General features: G+C 40.6%; 1 protein-coding gene across 2 annotated transcripts; it reads right to left on the bottom strand.

Annotated features, from left to right (window-relative positions):
* Window positions 1-1,100: 1,100 nt before the first annotated feature.
* On the bottom strand, window positions 1,101-7,123 carry CCK (cholecystokinin). Of its 2 annotated transcripts, none has more exons than XM_027451478.2 (3): window positions 6,946-7,123; window positions 4,924-5,181; window positions 1,101-1,884 (listed from the first exon to the last, which is right to left on the bottom strand). In XM_027451478.2, exons 1-3 carry the CDS (start codon window positions 7,106-7,108, stop codon window positions 1,748-1,750), a joined length of 558 nt encoding a protein of 185 aa, XP_027307279.1. In that variant the 5' UTR covers window positions 7,109-7,123; the 3' UTR covers window positions 1,101-1,747. The 2 variants fall into 2 exon arrangements, with proteins under 2 accessions (XP_027307279.1, XP_027307280.1); XM_027451479.3 differs by lacking the exon at window positions 6,946-7,123 and adding an exon at window positions 6,257-6,385.
* Between the last annotated feature and the right edge of the window lie 12,547 nt (window positions 7,124-19,670).

The raw sequence follows: 19,670 nt of genomic DNA, 5'->3' as shown, positions 1-19,670 counted from the left end.
AAGAGTCATGTAGACTTGGAGAGGAGAGGAGAGGAGAGGAGAGGAGAGGAGAGGAGAGGAGAGGAGAGGAGAGGAGAGGAGAGGAGAGGAGAGGAGAGGCAAAGTAAATGTTACTTGTAAAGAAACAGCACTTCAGTGGGAAATGCTTCAATCTACTCATTTTTAGATTAATTTGTATTTTCCTCATTTTAAGCAATAGTCGATTAACTGCTTTTAATCTTTTGTAAAATTTTGAGGAAAAAAATGGTACTTTGGACAGTTTTCCCATGGACAATGATCAACACTGAGAAGAAAATTAAGGTATTTAGAGACTCATTATGTTTGGAAAGGAAGTAAGGAGAAAAGGCAGACTGGAAGGAGTTTGTCTAACGGGGCCCTGAGGGGAAGAAAAGTTTGTATGGTACTTTCATTTTCTCAAGTTGAGATCCACAGAATGGGAGATTTGGGGTTACTGAGAAAGAAAAGTCTGTTACCACTTGTTGAAGTCTCTTTTGCATTGCACATTTCTACGATAGTGTCTAGTCTCTCGGCTTCTGTTAGGAACAGCTCCTCAAAAATGTTTTTATTTTTGCTGTGTTCAGTAGTTGGCATAACTGCTTGTTTCCCCCAACCTTTGTAGAGTTTTATTTTGGTAGAGTTTTATTTTAGTATAAATGTTTTCTGTAGTGTCTATTAGCTGCTACAGAACACGCTACTGAGGTGTTTTCCTGCCTTCTTCCTTTGGCAAACACCTGATGTTCAGAATGTAAAACATGCACTCATGTTATAATTAATGCATGCACTTGGTGGAAATTCTGCGTTATGCCGTTCAAAGCCCCCTCCTTTTGCAGCGACGGGAATTCCTGGGCTGTGCGAACCTGCTGCTGCTGCAGCAGAGCTGGTAGCTGCTGGAGGTGTTACTTGGGGTGGAGGTGCACACACCTGAAACACCTTTTGCAGCCTGCAGGCTGCCTCTGGGTTCAGTAACTGGGATCACCCCATTTCTCTTTAACATGGTGATTTGCTGTCTCCAGTACCTCACCCTTCCCTCAGAAGCCTCCACTGCTCCCTTTGCACAGCTCTCCTTGCCATCCCCAAATGAAGGCTTAGCTCACCACACAGCAGGGAATGGTCTGTTTATTCCATGATTCGCAGCCATCAGCAGAACTTTCACATTTAGTTCACAACATAAAATAAATAAGCCAAGAAGGTGAAGCATTTTGGTGTCATTCCTCTTCCAGTTTTTAGCACTGTTGACTGTTTGCCACAAACACATAGGTTGGGTATATAACTCAGTCCTTTACAGATGGGGTTACCATGAAGACAGCTGGCCTTTTCCGGCAGCATTGTGCTGTTGTGTTTGGTTTTGGACAGGTTCTCCTCAGAGAGCTCACCACTACTGTGACAAGATTTTTCTATAAAGTGGTTCATCCTACTTAACACACGGAATATGTACAATGAATGAATGAAGGTATTTTCCTGCCTCTATAGTAAGACACCCAGCAACATGTGGTGAAAGGACAAGACGGAATAAGTGAAATCATTTTAATATAATATTGGTGTATGAGAAACCACAAAAGAAAGAAAACATTTTCTGGAAAATTCTGCATATGTATATATTGCATTGTATAATCTTACAGACAAATTTACATCAAATACATGATATAATTTAAAACACTAATTTAAAGAGGACAACAAATTATTTTTTCTTTCTGTACAGACATAGGAGTGTGATTTTTTTTTTCTTGTTGCTATAGTCTGCTGTTCTTTAGGAGGAGTACTCATATTCTTCAGCACTGCGGCGTCCAAAATCCATCCAGCCCATGTAGTCTCTGTCATTTATCCTGTGCGTAGGATCGATACTCTGTACTCTGTTTCCCATAACTGAGAGCCTTCCAGTGGGACCTAATGAAAAAGTGTGGGAGTGAAGAGAGTAAGTAGACATACTTTCATCCATTTCTGAGTGTTTTGTATTTGTTAGCAGATGTCTGCATAAAATAATTGAAACTGCTTGACTTTATACAGATCACGTAACACTGCTGTTATATCACTGGGGAAAATATCACAGAATGTTATGGGTAATGTTCTGACTTTTTTTTTTTTTTTAATTATACGGATTATTTTCATCTCTTTCTGCTCCTGGCTGCTGCAAAGGAATAGGAAATTTTATTTCTATTTCACTAGAGAAGGAAAGTCCAGGACCTCCCTATAGTTCTATACTACTTGAAGAGCCATATATGTAAGTATAGGAGCTCCTACAGTGCAAATTAAGTAACAAGAGTTGTAGATTTATGAATTCCAGGTTTTGTAAAGAAGTAGGAATAGTCCTGAAATTCAGGACGTTGTGCCTGGAATTCACAGCTAGAGGTGTTTAATGCTGAAATTACACAGGGCTTATTACTATTTCAGTGATATTTTCACTGCCTTTATAAAGTTCTCATAACTTTTTTCACAGCAGGGTGGGATGCTGATCTTTGATCTTGCCATAGCCTTTCTATCACCCTTGTTCAGGGCATCAAAGAAATGCAAAGTTTTTGTTACTAGTAGAGGGATAGGAGAGGTAAATGGACCACAAAAAGAAAACAAACATGCTAAAGACATTTACCTAAAACAAAATGACAAAACAATTCTATGAAAGTATGTTTGTCTACCCTTAAAGCCTCAAAACCCATTATATTCACAAGCATCATTCAGAACACAAAGTTGATGAGAATGGCTTCTTGGCACCAGACAGGGCTAGGACAGTGCAGGACCATCACTCAGAAACTGCTATTTAAGAGATGTCTGAGCCTGCAGTGACCTGCAGGTTGTAAGCACTCCCCTGGTGCCATTATGATCTGGCCTGAAAAGGGCTCTGCAGAGGACAGATCAGCGATGCACCTGTCTCAGCTACACAGCGCTGAATTCATGCTGAAAGCCTGCACATGAAGTGAATTGAAAGCTAGGGGTCACAAACAGTCAAACGAATTCCTTAAGAGTACCTTACTTACTTTTCCTTAAATCACCAGAGATGTCCCATGGATACTGTAGAATCAACATACAGCAAACAGCTTCAAAATTGTAGCAGTTTGACTACAGGGCTGCCATCTAGCCGCAGCCTCTTGGGAGAATTTAACTCTCCCTGTTTTAACTGGAATTATTGACCCAAATTAGCCTATTAATCACAAGGACAGATGCTATCACTGGTAATAGCTAACCCCAGCAAATGCAGACTCCCTTTTCCCCCAGGATGGAATTTTCTAGTGAGCGTTATGGCTTGTACAGGTTAAAAGTGATTAGTGCAGGAGATGTGAGTGTTCTTCAGAGATTTCTGAAGTGTTGCCCTGAACCTTTATGTTAAACGAGAACATAACATAATGTGTTGATGGGAAAGCAGTTGATTGGCAACTGTATGCATTGTTATAAGTTTTTTCGTATTTTTCTTCTACTTTGTCCCTGTGAATCTTCTCTCTTCTGTACTAGGAAGGCGTCCACCCCTCACCATACACTTCATGTGGTTGAGCTATTTGGAAATGTCAGCCAAATATTTAAGAGAATATAATGGCTACATAAACTAGAATGAGAAGTTCAGTTTCCTTGCAGGAAGGTGCCAAGGACTATACAGGAGAAATGTAAGGAGGGTTCTGCTGTGCTGACTCCTGCTGCAAGATTCTTATTCAGTAGCAGCTTTAACTGTAGCACAGAGTTTTGTATCTGAATTGTCTTTCCACTAGATCATGTGAAATGCTAAAATTAATTTCTTTAATAGATATTGTGAAAATTGGTAACATGAGATGAAGTCTCTCAGAATATATTAGAAGTGGTTATTTTTCTGTTGTTTCTGATTTGGCCCTCTTAGGTACATGGATGAATGCGTATGGCAGCCTATGTAATGCATAAAATGCATGTGACATCTCTTAATTGTAAACCACCACCAAAAATAAGAATGGGATTCTGCCTATAACAGAGGTCAGCAGTGAGGCTATCAGGAAGAGAGGAGTAAATTATCTACATAGGGTTGTATGGAGAGACAAGGGAAAAGAAAACCGTTGCTTGTATAAATAAAGTGAATTTCATCCTAAATACAGCCTGGGGCTGGAACTGAGTTAAATTCTCAGTGTCTATATGCACAGGTTATCCTAATTACTGCTTCCCAAGTTTAAGCTCTATTTCTGTATCTTACTTCCCTGAAGTACAAGGGGATAGATGGGAGTGAAGCTATTGCAAGTAAACAAGATGCAACCCTTTAACCCTTTAAGTTGCATAGTGGCTTTTCCTGGGGTTTGTAGTCATTCTTGGAGGACACAGCAGTTAGGTTGCCCGTGGTGCTACTGTATTCCGGTACAAAGCAGTACAGAGATGAGAGAGTTCAAAAGTTCTTTCTTGTGAGGAGTTGCAGTGGGCAATGGTTTTGATCTATCATGTTCTGTATACATATACATGGCATGTGTTTTTGCCTATGTAAAACATGCACTGTAAGATGTCAGAAACTGCTTCACCTTCTCTTGTTAGCTCACATACAATACGATTACAATACATACAATTGTTTCCTCAAGTGACTAATGAATCTCAAAGTAATTCAAATCCTTTAATTCCAATAATGTACCATTGTACGAGGACCTCACGTCCTTGTTACAAAATCAGTGCCATGGAGGTTTTAAGTAATTGCCAGATTCTGTCCAAAGGCTACCTGGGACTGAAAATCTAATAGGAAATGGTACTAATTATATATGTATATATATACATACATATACACACATTGTATGTGTGTGTATATTTTTTTTCTTTTGAGGAATTTTACAGTAGGTGAGAACAAGAATGGTCTCTACTTCTGGAATAAACAGGAAAAATCTACTTCCTATCTTCTATAGCAATTTAGTAATTCATGTTAGATGATGACAGGGTTAACATCTAGGTATCTTTGAAGGAAGCTCCACGGATACAGAAGTAGCACATAACCAGTACCTTTTCTGGCCTGCTGAAGGTACTTGGCCAACAAAGCTCCAATGCTAGCCCTTTGGTCAAGGCTTCCATCCAGCTGTGGCGCAGATTTCAGGGGGCCAGTAGACAAAGGGGCGCGGGCATGTCGGTGATGTTCTGTCAAGCTCTGCTCAAGCTCAGCAGCCAGAAAGTTGTCATTGTGTGAGCCCCCAGTTTGCTGTCCAAAAGAACTCACGGAGAGCACAGCAAGGAACACGCAGATGCATATACCACTGTACATTGCTGGAGGAAAAAGGAGTGACAGGCTGTTAGAATGACCAAACTTGTTACATCATGTGTTATCCTCACCCCCAAATTTCTTTGGAGGTGCTGGTTTCCAAGAAAACTTTTTTTAATTGCAGGTAACTGTGGGATCTGTCTTAAGTTGGACAAAATGCACAGGAGTAGTTAAATATCTATTGGTAAGAGGAAGGTACCACAGTGAATTGGTTTTATCCCTTCCAGTGTATGTATTCTATCTCCCTGACTCACTCAGTTATTACTTGCTTTCCTTTTTTCAAAGCTGCATTTCGGTAAAACACAAGGGAGCTATACCTAGCTTTTTTTTTTTTAAAAAAAAAAAAAAAAGTCTCAGGATTCAAACATTCTTGTACTTTCCCATTGTACTAAAATCCACTATTACAAATACTTAATTTTGACAAGTTCTGCAAAGAGCCTAAACTCTCTAACCCTTAATTGGTTTGAACTTTAGTTTTCAAGAGGTTTTGTCTCGTTGTACAAGGAAAGAAGAAACAAAACCTTGTTACAGTAGAAAAAACAAAACAAAACACAAATTTAACACCACCCCAATCATTTGATCTAACAGCTGCGGTGGGAAAAGCTGTGTAAGAAATAGCATGCAATATAACCATATTTTTTCATATAAAACAGACAATTCAAGTGTAAGACAATTTTGTTGCTTCCTTAAAGAAACAGATATTAGACAAGACTGCCATTTTACCAGATCATTTGATCACACAAGCTGAAACTGTATTTTTGAAACACCCAAGTTAGTCTGCTAAGAGGAGAAATGAGGTACCTAGTACTTAACACTATGAGGGTAATTTCCATTTATAAATATCCATGAAAACATCTATATTGGGGTTTTTGATAGTTTACATTTTTGAACAGCATATCGAGTATACTCCTAATTTTAGTGGAGGGGAAAACGAAGTTTGATTGCCCACCACATACCGGCATGAAAACAATCACAACCCATGAGCTACCCCTGGTCAGCATCCCCAGGCACTGAACAAAAAGCACCTCTCCAGCGAGCAGCAATTATAGGTCCTGTACCCACGCAGGGTTTGGTACTTACACACCACTGCTGCTCTGCACCCTTTTCCGCGGGGACCTCGTTTTACCCCGACTCCCACGTATGTTCCACCCTGTCCCTCCATTTCCTAGGGATGCCGTGTGTTTGTGTGTCCGTCCCACCTTCTCCCCCCATTTCCTAGGGATGGTGGGTGGGTGTGCGCGTGCGTGCCGCCCCTTACCTGTCCCGAGGACGGAGCGAGGCAGAGCACCGAGAACCCACCCAGGCAGGGACAAGAAGAAGTTGTGGGACGACTCGGCGACGGCCCCTTAAATAGGGGCGGCGGTGTTTGCACAACGCTGACGCAGGGCTCCCTGCCCGCCCCCTGCCCTCCGCCCTCGCCCCCCCCGGGACTACTAGCCCACGCCGGCTACTGAGTCGCCGAGAGCTGTCCCCCCGCCCAGACACCACGAGAATGGGCTTCCCCACCCCCTGAAGCAGCAGCCGCCCCGGGCAGGGAGCTGCTTTCCCTCCCCAAATCCCACCTTGTACCCCACTGCCCCGGCCCCGAGGGGGCTCCTGATGCTCGTCCCGCGGCGACCGGCAGGGGGCGACGGGGCCCCGCGAGGGGCGCCCCTCCGGCGGCCACCCAGCCCGGCCCCCAGTCACTTGACGGCAGCAAGAAAATACAAATAATAACAGCAAAAAAATAATAAAAAATTGAAGGAAGGCGGCACAGCCCTCAGGATTACCGGCCTGGAAAGGGGGTCTCCTGGTGGCGTGCTGTGGATGGGGTTGGCGTCGGAGGTGGTGAGGATGGGGTTGGGATTGTGGAAGCGCTCTCACCATGCCCCAGCCTGTCGGCAAGGCGCATGTCCCCAGAACGGTGTTCTGGCAGCTTTTCGTCTCCCACATAGCTGAGCACCGATGCCGGGTGAAGTTGCTGTCCCAAGCTGGTTAAGAAAGAGCAAACCTGCAACGTGCTTTGAGGACAGGAAAGTAAGTGGAAGCACGTTGCTGGAGGAAAGAAAATGCTGAAGCTGTTCCAGCAATACCCGTCCGAGTGCCAGTTTAATGTCTCTGTCTCTCCCTGGGGAAAAACAACAACAACAACAACCGCAAAACAATAGTGTTTCTGATAACTCAATTTCACTACTTTGTCTTAGAGGAAAAGATGCTCGCTGCTGTTAGACAATGAAAGAGTCATCAGTGAATTGAACTGTAGGTGCCTGGGAAAAGTATCACAATCTTTCTGGGAAGGTACAATGCAATAACAATTCTGGGAGAGTCGCATCAAGCCCTTGTGAAACTCACTAGATAATGAGTTCCCAAGGGGGCAGTCCAGAGCTTAATAGAAGGGAAAGACAGAGAGCTTACTAATATGTGCATATGCATAATTCATAGCACAAACGGATAAATATAAAAGCAGCCATTTAAGTTGACGTATTTGTCTGATTGAACAAATACACACTATAGGAATTCATTTACATTGAACTGATTTTGAATATCAGTTCAATTACAGGACTGCACAAATGGAGTGAGAATTAGTGTGTCTATGTGTGCATGCATGTGTATGCACATATGGCAGCCAATTCACTGTATTTGTTCCCATGTGTATACAGAAGAGGAACGCATACAGAATCAAGTAGAAAATGCAGAAAGGTCTGCTGGACAGTTATGTACATATATCACTGTGATCTTTGATACATTACAAGACCATATCTTATCTTTTCCACTGTAGCTCTGAAGTGGTTGAATCACTGTGGTTGCAGTGACAGGGTCAGGAGCTCAAGAGTGTCAGCACAACACAAAGTTTTCTGCATTATTCTACCTACATGATCAATTACACTGACTGCAAATGCCTCTTTCTTTTCCCTATTTAGACCTCATAGTGAATTTTTAAAAAAATAGTGAGGCTACAGCATGATGTCAAGTCAGCAGCACTGTTCTGTCTATAACTGTGGCTGCAGATTTTTGAACACTGAATTTTTCTCGCTGAATTCCTCACTCCTAGTATGTATAATCATTGGAGATCACTTTCTGATTTACTGGCATTTTCTTTGGTGAAAGTTTGAAGTTGTGTTCAACTTCCAGCCCTTGGTAAATATATGTTAATTATTGGCATTTTTGTATTGTTTTGGGCAGAGAAGAGAAATGAAAGCCTGTTCATTTTGAATAATTTGATAGGATTCTGAGGCAAGTTTCCTGTGGAAACTTAGGCTGTGTATTACAGTCTGATGTGACACAAAGAAGAAAGAATTGGGGTTTGATTAACCGTGACCTGTTAGGTTTCAGGACCAAAGTGTGCACGTAACTACCGGGCTTTTACCTTGTATGTGCAGAGTGCTAACTGCAGGAGGGCCTGGTGCCACCACCACAGGTGGGGTAAGAAAAATGCTAATCTTTTCCTGCGTTCGACCTTTGATCCAATAGGAAGGAAAATACTTCAACTGCAGCAGACCTTGAGTAATACAGCAAGACTCCAAGTATGGATGCAAAATGAATTTAAACCTAAAATGAACCCTGCAATGCAGTAAATGCTAATATAAATGCATCCCTGAGGTAGCAGCTGGAGGATAATGCCGTTTAAAGGCTATAAGCTTTTTAAATTTATTATTATTCTTTCTTTCTTTCTTTATTTATTGGCAAATATCTGCTAAAAGTTTTTATTTTCTCTTTTTTTTTTTTTTTTTTCCCATCACAATCAAGATATCTCTGTCCTCAACTGTTTTCTTTAGTTTTCTGCCAAATGTTTTCTCCTGTGTAGCAGAGATGGCAAAAGGGATCATACAGCTGAGCATATATTTTGTTCTGGTCCAGCACAAAGCTCTGAGTTGGGCTTGAAGCAAGAAGACAGCATGGATGGATGGAGACAGGAGGGATACACACATTGTTTATGTCTGCTGTGCAACTGAAATGGCCAGTGCCATTAGTAGAGTGCAGCAGGGCATGGTAAGCACTGGCATCTCAATCTTTCTCTGCTGTGAGATGGAGCAGATTTTGTCTGTGAGTGTCAGAGTGAGCAGAAGCTTGGAAGCGCTCTGCTCTTTCCTATAGCTGTAAGCATGCACGGGCTGTGCAATACTTCATTTCTGTCAATGTACATGTGACTTATGTCTCTATGATATACATGTATATTTTTCTTCGCAATATCACACGTAGTTTGCAACAGCACAGTTGTCATGTGGACAGCATAGCAAATTAGGATGCTTATGTTTGATGCCTTTTCTTTTTACCCTAAAATGAAACATGGCTATTATTCACTTTGCATCATTCCATGGCTTTGGATTCCAAGACATTTAGGCTGCCTATTAAATGAGGAGCAGTATATGCTGCCAAGTATAAGTACATTGGGAATTTAGACCTGGAAGGATAGAGGCAGGTCGCTGTCTTTTGGGGCTGGAGGGCCTCGTGTCCAGGAGGGTAACAGGAAATACTTTCTTTTGTTCCTAAGCATTATATCCTTTCCTGATTATCACTATGCAGTGTTTTTTTAATTATTATTTTTATTATTTATTTTCCTTTGGACCCTGATGCTCAAGGGCAATCTTTACTATGTTGGGGCAAATTCATTTCATTTTGATGTGCAACTAATGGAGTGGCAGTCTGAAGGATTCCTAAGAAGTAGGAAGAATTGGTAGAGGATAGCAGGGAACAGAACAATACAGTTTTCCAGAACTAATGGACAAATTAGTGAGTATAATGTTTTGACCAATTGCATGCCTTGTAGATGTATTGACAGTGGTGAATATAGTTTGAGATAGTATGTTTTTCTGCTACTGTTTTGTATATATTGATTCAGCCATTACCTTTTTGATCTTTCATTTTTTCTAGTCTTTGAATTTTAATTTCTATCAAATGACCTCAGGCTTTCTCTTTTCTCTGAATTTGCATCCCACTTGACAAGAAGATAAACTTTGCTTGGAGTCAACACAGAAACTGAGGGAGAAATTTTGGTTTTGGTGAAGTGAACAGGAATGTTGTCTTGAATTATAAGGAACCTGGGACCTCAGCCTGAAGAGTGCTGACTTCCTTTCACGGAACCATGCCTCAAACTAATAAATTAGTCTGAAATGTATCAGACTAATACATTAGACTAATATCAGACTAACTTAAGAAGGGTCCAGGAGAAGCAGATTAGCAGAGCTGGGGCTGATGACCAAACACATACCTTAACCGTGTTTCAGGTGTTTTAGTTAGGGCTAGCATACTTAGGTTCCAGGGACTGAAAATTCATTAGTAGCTGAAATGCACCAGGTATACTGCTGGGTGGCAGCTTTCACTTTGGTTTCATCTGAAAGGAATCATTCGGTCTACTGTGCAATGGAAACCAAAGAGCAATGAGTGGGAATGATCAGGGAGTCTTTTTCAAAAGTGTGCTCCTGACGTGAACTAAGTGCAGTAATGTTAACTCACTTGTTGAAAATAAGAGGAAAATCCTATTTCCAGGAGTAGAGTTGTATTGTTTAGGAAGTGAGATTTCAACCTGTATCCCATGAAATTCAGACACTTGTATGGAAGCTCAACTTCCATACATCAACTGGAAAAGAGGTTTGTTTGTCATTTCCAAATTTGATTTCCCTGTGGTTTCAAGAATATATGGTGAAGTGAAGCAGAGGAAAGAGTTACTTTCTAGGAGACAACCCAATCCCAAATCACTACCTTTTTCTTTCTTTCTTTCTTTCTTTCTTTCTTTCTTTCTTTCTTTCTTTCTTTCTTTCTTTCTTTCTTTCTTTCTTTCTTTCTGAAATATCAAATTGATCTTATGTGTGTTATAAATGGCTCAGGATTCAAATTAGGATTAAATAAAAAAATAGGATTTATTAGAAGAATATAAAGGAATAGAGGTAAGCAAACAGTGCTGGGTGCACCGGGAGTCTCCGCTCCACCAGGACGCACACCAGTTACATCAAGCAGCTGATTTTTATACACCTAGACTAATACATATTCATTACTACTTCCAAAAAAATAGATTATTATAATTAGCTTCCGGGGTCCAGTTCCTCCTACTGGAGCATGCGCATCAGTCTCCTCTGGGGGTCTCTAGGGGTCTTTCATGCTGAAGGCTCGTAGTCTTCCTCTCACCCTTTGTACTTACTTGGCACTATTCCGAGTTTATGGAACACTCTCTGTACACTCTCCGCAGGTCTTGTCTCCCAACCGTCCTTCAGCTTCTTTTTCCTTCCTCTTAATCTCTTGGCCCCCCTGGCCAGATACCAAGGATCCTCATAGTATCCCATAACAGTCACTAGTTGTTATCAGTTGTTCTGAAACTCCCAGACATCAAACACAAACAGCTTTCTTATTTGACGCTTCACGAGTAATTAAAACATTCTTCCCCAGCCATTCACAGACACATCTATAGCAGTGTTAAGTTAATCTCGAAGAAGACAGGAAAAAAGGCTGTAACTGTTAGAACTAGAAGTCCGGAATAACAAAAGCAAACAGGTTCATAAATTTAAGGAGTGTTTTCTGAAGACGTGATAAATTGACTGGAATGAGGGGGAGACTGGGGCACACTGCATCTGTGGTTCAAGAATTAAATTGCCAGTGCAGGGCCCAGGCAGACAGGATTCAAACAGAATTATTCTTTATGGACACGAATTTATGGACACGAATTGGAATTGTTAAAACATTCCTCACATGTGGAAATTGGTTCTCCATATACTGTAAATCCAATGGCAGGATGGAGGCTTTTGTGCAAGTAGAAGACTAGAAAAGGAAATAAAAGTACTCAAACAAACAAACAAACAAAAACAAACAAACAAACAAACAAAAAACAAAGATATGTAAAGAGTTTGTTCCTAACAAATTCTCTGATTGCAGCAATACTTTGAGAGGTATGGTAGAGCTTGAAAGGCAGGAAGTTGAAGGCTAACATTGACAAGCACAAAGTGAAAATATAGGAATTAGACTCATTCATGAAGAACAAGAAGTCTGTTCAATGCCTATCTTGTGGAATAGTTTGGTGTTTAGTTCTCATCTTCCCTTTTCTTTATCATCTATGATATACCTTTGTTATTTTGCCATGTACACTTCAGGTAAAAATGGTGAAAAAAATAATAAATAATACATTGCATATCATCACAGAAGGAAGAAAGTGACAACCTGTGCCAGCTGTGCTTAAAGCATGTGAATTTATTCACAGCAGTGTGCTTCTAATTCCTGCTCCTGTGAAGTACTTAAACATATGCTTAAGTCCCTGAAAAGACAGAGGTTATATTATGCAAATGTGGTTTGTTAGTCAGAGAGGTATGACACACCTTTAAATATCTTCCTAAATGTTCTTCTGTGACACTCATTAAAAGTTCAACTTCTTTGAACTTGTTTTTTTTGTCTTTTGAAATTTTAGGGCTCTGATCTCCCTGATTTTGTTGCATTTTAATGTCTAAACTTCAAAATTTCATTTAGCTTCCTTCAGTTATTGTTACCTTAGATATGTATAATGCACCTCAGGAGAATCCTTGCCTTTCAGTGGAGAGGTTTTGAACAGACCTTGTGTTGTCTGTCATTCAGACTTGACGTACCTGCTTTGTAATTTACTCTGAGAAAGCAGCTGTCCCTCTTGTCTATGAAACTAGAACATGTATTCACAAGTATTGGAATCTGCTATATGTTGATGGGATCATTTATAATTTTAAATAACTGTATTTTATTTCATAATAAATATTTCTTTTTATGCAGGAGAAACTAGTCAAACACACTTCAAAGGTTATGTTAATTAACATATTATAAGAGTAGCCTAGTACAGAAAAGAAATAAACTGTACCTTTCAAAATACTTTGTATTTTTTGGATGTGCTCTCCATCTTGCCACCTGGACCCAGAGGAAAACATCTTTTTCTCTGTGTGATAATAACAATGACTGCGGGAGATACTGTTTTCCTCTCCTGTGAAAGGGGAATGTCTGACTAATCAACATTTGTGAAACAATTTAAATCCCCTTGAAGAGAATTCTATAAATGACAGGTATGATGTATTAGCTTCTTGTCTTCCAAGTATCTGCATGTTTTCATCTTTGCTAAAACCAGCATCAGAATTTAGAAGTAGTAAACTGATTTTGACACCAGACAGACTGGACAGCCAATAGTTTTATTTTTCACTGTCCTTCAGAAGAAATAGGGGCTATCTGTTTGAGGCATAAGTGCATAGGACAGCTAGAGTCTTGTTATTTCACTTCTACTGTTAAATTCACAGAATCACAGAACCATCTAGGTTGGAAGAGACCTCAAGATCATCGAGTCCAACTGCTGGCCTAACACTATCAAGTCCTCCACTAAACCATATCACAAAATGCTACATCTAAACATCTTTTAAAGACCTCCAGGGATGGTGACTCAACCACTTCCCTGGGCAGCCCATTTCAATGCCTAACAACCTTTTCAGTAAATAAGTTCTTCCTAATATCCAACCTAAACCTCCCCTGGTGCAACTCTAGCCCATTCCCCCTCGTCCTGTTGCCAGGCACATGGGAGAACAGACCAACCCCCACCTTGCTACAGCCTTCTTTACTGTACTTATAAAGAGTGATAAGGCCGCCCCTGAGCCTCCTCTTCTCCAGGCTGAACAACCCCATTTCCCTCATCTGCTCCTCATAAGACTTGTTCTCCAGACCCCTCACCAGCTTTGTTGCCCCTCTCTGGACTCTCTCGTGCACCTCAATGTCCTTCTTGTAGCAAGGGGCCCAAAACTGAACACAGTACTCAAAGTGCAGCCTCACCAGAGCCGAGTACAGGGGGACAATCACTTCCCTAGTCCTGCTGGACACACTGCTTCTTATACAAGCCAGGATGCTCTTGGCCTTCTTGGCCACCTGAGCACACTGCTGGCTCCTATTCAGCTGACTATCAACCAATACTCCCAGGTCCTTCTCTGCCAGGAAGCTTTCCAACCACTCATCTCCCAGCCTGTAGCTCTGCTTGGGTTTATTCCGCCCCAGGTGCAGGACCTGGCACTTGGCCTTCTTGAACTTCATACAGTTGACCTCAGCCCATGGGTCCAGCCTATCCAGATCCTCCTGCAGAGCCTTCCTACCCTCAAGCAGATCGACACACGCACCTAGCTTGGTGTCGTCTGCAAACTTACTGAAGGTGCACTCGATCCCCTCATCCAGATCATCAATAAAGATATTAAAGAGAACTGGCCCTAGTACTGAGCCCTGGGGGACTCTACTAGTGACCGGCCTCCAACTGGATTTAACTCCATTCACCACAACTCTTTGGGCCCAGCTACCCAGCCAGTTTCTAACCCAACGAAGCATGCGCCAGTCCAAGTCAAGAGCAGCCAGTTTCTTGAGGGGAATGCAGTGGGAAATGGTATCAAAAGCCTTACTGAAGTCAAGGTAGACCACATCCACAGCCTTTCCCTCATCCACTAAGCATGTCACTTTGTCATAGAAGGTTCTTCAAGCAGGACCTGCCTTTCATAAACCCATGCTGACTGGGCCTGATCGCCTGGTTGCCCTGCAAGTGCCACGTGATGACACTCAAGATAATCTGCTCTGTGAGCTTCCCTGGTACTGAGGTCAAACTGACAGGCCTAGAGTTCCCCGGTCTACCTTCCAGCCCTTCTTGTAGATGGGCATCACATTTGCTAGCCTCCAGCTTACTGGAACATCCCCTGATAGCCAGGACTGCTGATAAATGATGGAAAGTGGCTTGGCCAGTTCTTCCACCAGTTCTCTCAGTACCCTTGGGTGGATCCCATCCAGCCCCATTGACCTGCATACATCTAAGTGCTGTAGCAGGTTGCCAGCCATTTCCTCGAGGATTGTGAGGGCCACATTCTGCTCCCCATTCCCTTCCAGCAGTTCAGGGTACTGGGTATCTAGAGAACAACTGGTCTTGCCATGAAATTATACAAAATTATAATTTTATAAATTATAAATTATAAAATATAGTTTTGTAAAATTGAAAGAAATTGAATTAACCTGGGTGCAAAATATGAATTGTGGTTCTGACAAGTTGCATTTGAATGGAAGTACCAGAAATGTCCACAGAAGTCATACAAGCTACATAGCTGTTTTCAGTAGCTCAGGTGGAGTGACAAAAATAACGATGGTCTTTAATCAACAACACTGACTGCATTACAGTGAGCCCACTGAAGGAACTTGTTTTAAGAGTGTTATAAAGAAGGTACCTGGTGGTCCTAGGGATTGCTCAGTGGATGGAGTCAAAACTCCCTGCTGTTGACAAGGCTGCTCCTTTACTGATTGCTCTCCTACATGTACCAGAGGAGGGTCACCTTCCATATGGCAAAAATCAGGACAGAAAAAACATTACCCAGGTGCATCCATAGTCTAATATTTAACTTCTTGTGGCCTGATATTTCCATTGTCAGCAACGACTATGCTATGACCATGGCAACTGAATTACAGACTCCAGGAAGTAAAATTAATTCAACCTCCTCAGCTTGTTAAACAGCCGAGGAAAAAGAGATAGTTAACTCAAAACTCTATTTTAAATGTGTCTCAGCCACCACTTAGTAGGTGAGATTTCCTTTACAAATGTAGAAGAGTTTGTAAATTAAGAGAGTTTACTGAATTGTTAGGTATAAATGCATTTTGAAAGCACTGGGAACTAAGAACACACATAATAGAAACAAATTATAACCCAGACAGTATAGCTAAATCTAAGAGGAATAATTATCTGGAAGCAAACAATCTTGCTATATGCTGCTTTCTTTACTTTTTTAGACACAGCTGTCTGTCTAAACTAGGATTTTCTAAATTAAAAAAATATTTATTGTATTCAGAGTAGAGTCTGGAGTTACTTTAAATCCACTGTTCTGCACGGTGCTGTGTGTCATGAAAGACAGGTTTTTGAGGCATTTAAATAAGTATGTTTTCAGATTGACTTCCTAAGATTAACAAGACTAATTAGTGTAATTGTCCCGTATGGTAACAATATCTTAGACTCACTGTTTGATAGTACATGCTATGTGCTATATAATTATTTACTGATGTTATATTTTATGTAGCATGTTCTTAGGGTGAATAAGTAAGCTCTATCAAAAGACTAAGAGCTAACCCAAGTTCCTGACTATACTTACCTATTACCATTTACCTGGGGGAACAGGAATAAAAACTGTTCAAATGGGATGGCTCTGAGGTCTCTGGCTCAAAATTTCCCTTTTGAAATGGAAGAGCAAGATTACTGATGACTTCACTGATGGGGCTTGTTTTTTTAGTCTACTGAGGACCAATAGTGAAAATGTGCTGTGAGGTGTGTACATATATAAAATGGAGGGGATTACAGTGACTGCATTTTCTTTTCTCTATGTATTTCATCTCAAAGTAGTATTATGGAAATGTACACTGTTTCTTTTTGCTTTCTATTATTTTCCTCATCTGTTTACTTCACCTGGGTCTGAAATAAGTCATCCAAGCTGAAAGGTGGTGTCTACCACTTGCATACAGTCAGTAAAATAGCTCTGCCATTCTGTCATTGAGCCAATATTTTATACTTTTAGCATAACCTAGTTCAGGGATGAGGCCAAGGTAAGTGTGGGCTGGTGTGGCCTGGCCAGCGTGGGTAGGAACTTCCAGCTCAAAGCCTAAGCATAGCATGGTGGTGAAAGTGTGATGAGACTGGAGAGGTAGCGCCAGGGAAAAGGTAAGTTCTGTGGGGAACAGGCTGCTGGGTTTGGACCAAGATAAGCAGGATAACCTGCTGATTTGTTTCAAAGAAGTAGACTGAGTGTCCTGTAGCCTGTACACACCACCTGTGTTCCACCCTTTCCCCACCTGAATGAGAGTGGTGGTGGCTGACTGCATGGTGATGTTTAGCAGTTGTTTTTTGGGATTCAGTGATGTGCCCCTTGTATTGCTATTCACAAGAGTGCTGGGGTTCCCAATGTGTCCTTTGTGGGGACACTGTTGTACAAGCACATTCTTCAGGCAATAAAAGCAGTGGGAGGACAACAAAACACATATATTTTTGCTGTCAACTTTATGCGCTGTACACGTTGTCCTTGTTCTGGCAATATAATAGTGCATCCACTATTTGGATGTGCATGGGCTTTGCTAAATAGTTGTTGGCTACTTGATCAGAATAATCCTTACCTGAAATATTCATCTGTGTCCATTTAGTACTGGATCTGATGATGCTCTTGTTGAACATACCATTGATTGCAATAAATGGATTGGCATTCTGTTATGTTCTCCTAATAGAAAAGTTGAGATCTTCAACAAGACATTCTCAAATTGTTATGTATGTCCAGTAAAATTGTGTTAAATCTCGTTAGGTTTGGTGGAGGGCAAAGATTTCAAATTTGTTACTACTGTATCACAAAACATGCCATTGTCTCTAACCATAAATAATATGACAATACACTGTTTGATCAAAATATTTTTAAGAAGAATTGGCCACCCAGTCCTAGGACACTACTGAAATTAGGGTCCATACTTCACATTAATCAAAATCTAGTACTTCAAGCATATTTAAATGTAATGAATTTGGGGTAGTTTGTTGTTTTTGTCTTAAAAGCTCTTCCCTCTTATGAATTTAAATCACTGTCTTGAAATTACTCAAAGCCAATCCTTTCTTTTTGAACTAATAGTTAATTACTATTAAGTGGACAATTAATTGAAACATAGATCTTTGTCAATTTATGTTTTGGATTTCTGAGAGAGAATAACTCCTGCATATTCATTTATCTGGTGAATAATCACCTTTTTATATTTTCAGCACCAACTAAAACAAAACCCAGAATCCTTCAGAAGACTAGGAGAATTCAAATGACCAAGTTTCAGTAGAATCATGTTACCTTGCTACAAATACAAAATTAAGTTTCTTTGTACAACTTAATTACTTTTTACCTTTATATTTTTTATTTTTTTTTCTATTGCTTTCCTTCATTACGGTAGGCCTGATTCTTTTACCCTCACCCACAGTGAACAGTTTAAGCCCAACCTCCCAACCATGAATCAAACATGTAACAACACTTCAGCAAAATTATAGTTGAGTTCATTATACTTCTACATTTCTCCATGGAATATGTCACTTTTTGTATTCCCTTTGATCACCTGTCTCCATAAAGAGAGGAAGTGGTCCATCATGTGTACCCCAGCTGAGTTTAGTCCTCGGTAAGGACTCTGAAGATCACATGGAATGTGCAAGCATAAGACAACTGAAGTACAGATGTAGTGAAATTATTATTTGTTCATTATGTTTCCTATTTAAATATGAATATTCCTAAATTGAAAGACCTTCAGTTTTGGCTGAACTAAATCAGTTTTCAGACATTTGTGTGTTTGGTCAGATTCACACATTTAAGCAGTTTGGGAGCTTTTTTATTCCCTCTGATGTAATAGTTAGCCAAAGCACACATGACATTCCAGTGGGTAGTATCCAAGAGTGACTTTGATAATGGAAACAGTGCCTGAGTGCAGAAAGCCAAGATTTGCACGTGAAGACAGAAGCAGATTGCAATTATCTGATTTTAGAGGTGCAAGGATCAGCCTTCCACCAAGACAGGACAGAGGGACGGGCAACAGTTCGTGTGATGCTCCTCAGTGGAGTTAATAACTAAACAGTGTGTCTGATACCTTCTGTACTACCCGGCTTGTCAGGATAGCAGCAGCCACAGTCTTAAAGTCCTTCCAACCTTTTGTGTGGGTAGCCATCTATGTATCATTTTATGTTTGCTTTTTTTCACATTTCTAACATAATTTACAATTTAACCATGATTTAGTTAAGGGACAACTCCTGTATTTAGAATACTGACAAAAAGAAATATTCATTAAGGCTAAGGAATGGTGTTCATATATTTGTGGGGGTGTGCAGGAGGGTTGCAACTGAAATTTTCTGGGCACCAAATTTTCTTTCCAGTCCATGAGAGTACTCATAGGGCTGATTCTCTCCTCATCTTTTTCTTTTTTTATCTCAAGCAGAACATTGGTATATTTTTTCTATTCCAAAATTGATTTTCATTTTTTGCAGAGAGTACATGATATTTCACATTAAAATGCACTGGAAAGGCTTATGGAAATAAGAGCTTTGCATGCAGGTTGCAGTTTTACAGACTGCAGTCTTTAGTATTAAGTATTTTATTCAAAACAAAAGGAAAAGACAAATCATAACTGAACTTTATTGCTATGATCATTTTGCCCTGTTGAGGCCTGCTACTGTGTGGCTAGAGAAAATTTTTAAGAACACTCCAGTGGATTAGAGGCCTGCAAACCATTTGCTCCAATGATGTAGATGTTGGAGATTTGATGCTGATGGTTAAGTAAAAATGTATCCAAGGCTCCTTAACGTTCAGGTTCTTGAATATTTTTGTCTGATATGCTTTATCATACTGTTAAAGATTACAAATAGATCTAATCTGAAACCCTGTGTCTGCAGGCATTATTTAACTTGGAGTTGTTTTAAATGCTGACAAGGTTCCAACATGTTTTACAAGAGGCTGCACACAACCCTTATGTATGAATAACAGATATTCCAAAAGGGAATAAGATTTTTGCAGCATAACCACTT

Source organism: Anas platyrhynchos, chromosome 2 (assembly GCF_047663525.1).
Source record: "Anas platyrhynchos isolate ZD024472 breed Pekin duck chromosome 2, IASCAAS_PekinDuck_T2T, whole genome shotgun sequence".
In the NCBI taxonomy this organism is placed as follows: Eukaryota; Metazoa; Chordata; class Aves; order Anseriformes; family Anatidae; genus Anas; species Anas platyrhynchos.
The sequence above is the reverse complement of the archived record's forward strand: the minus strand, read 5'-3'. Positions and strand labels throughout refer to the sequence as shown.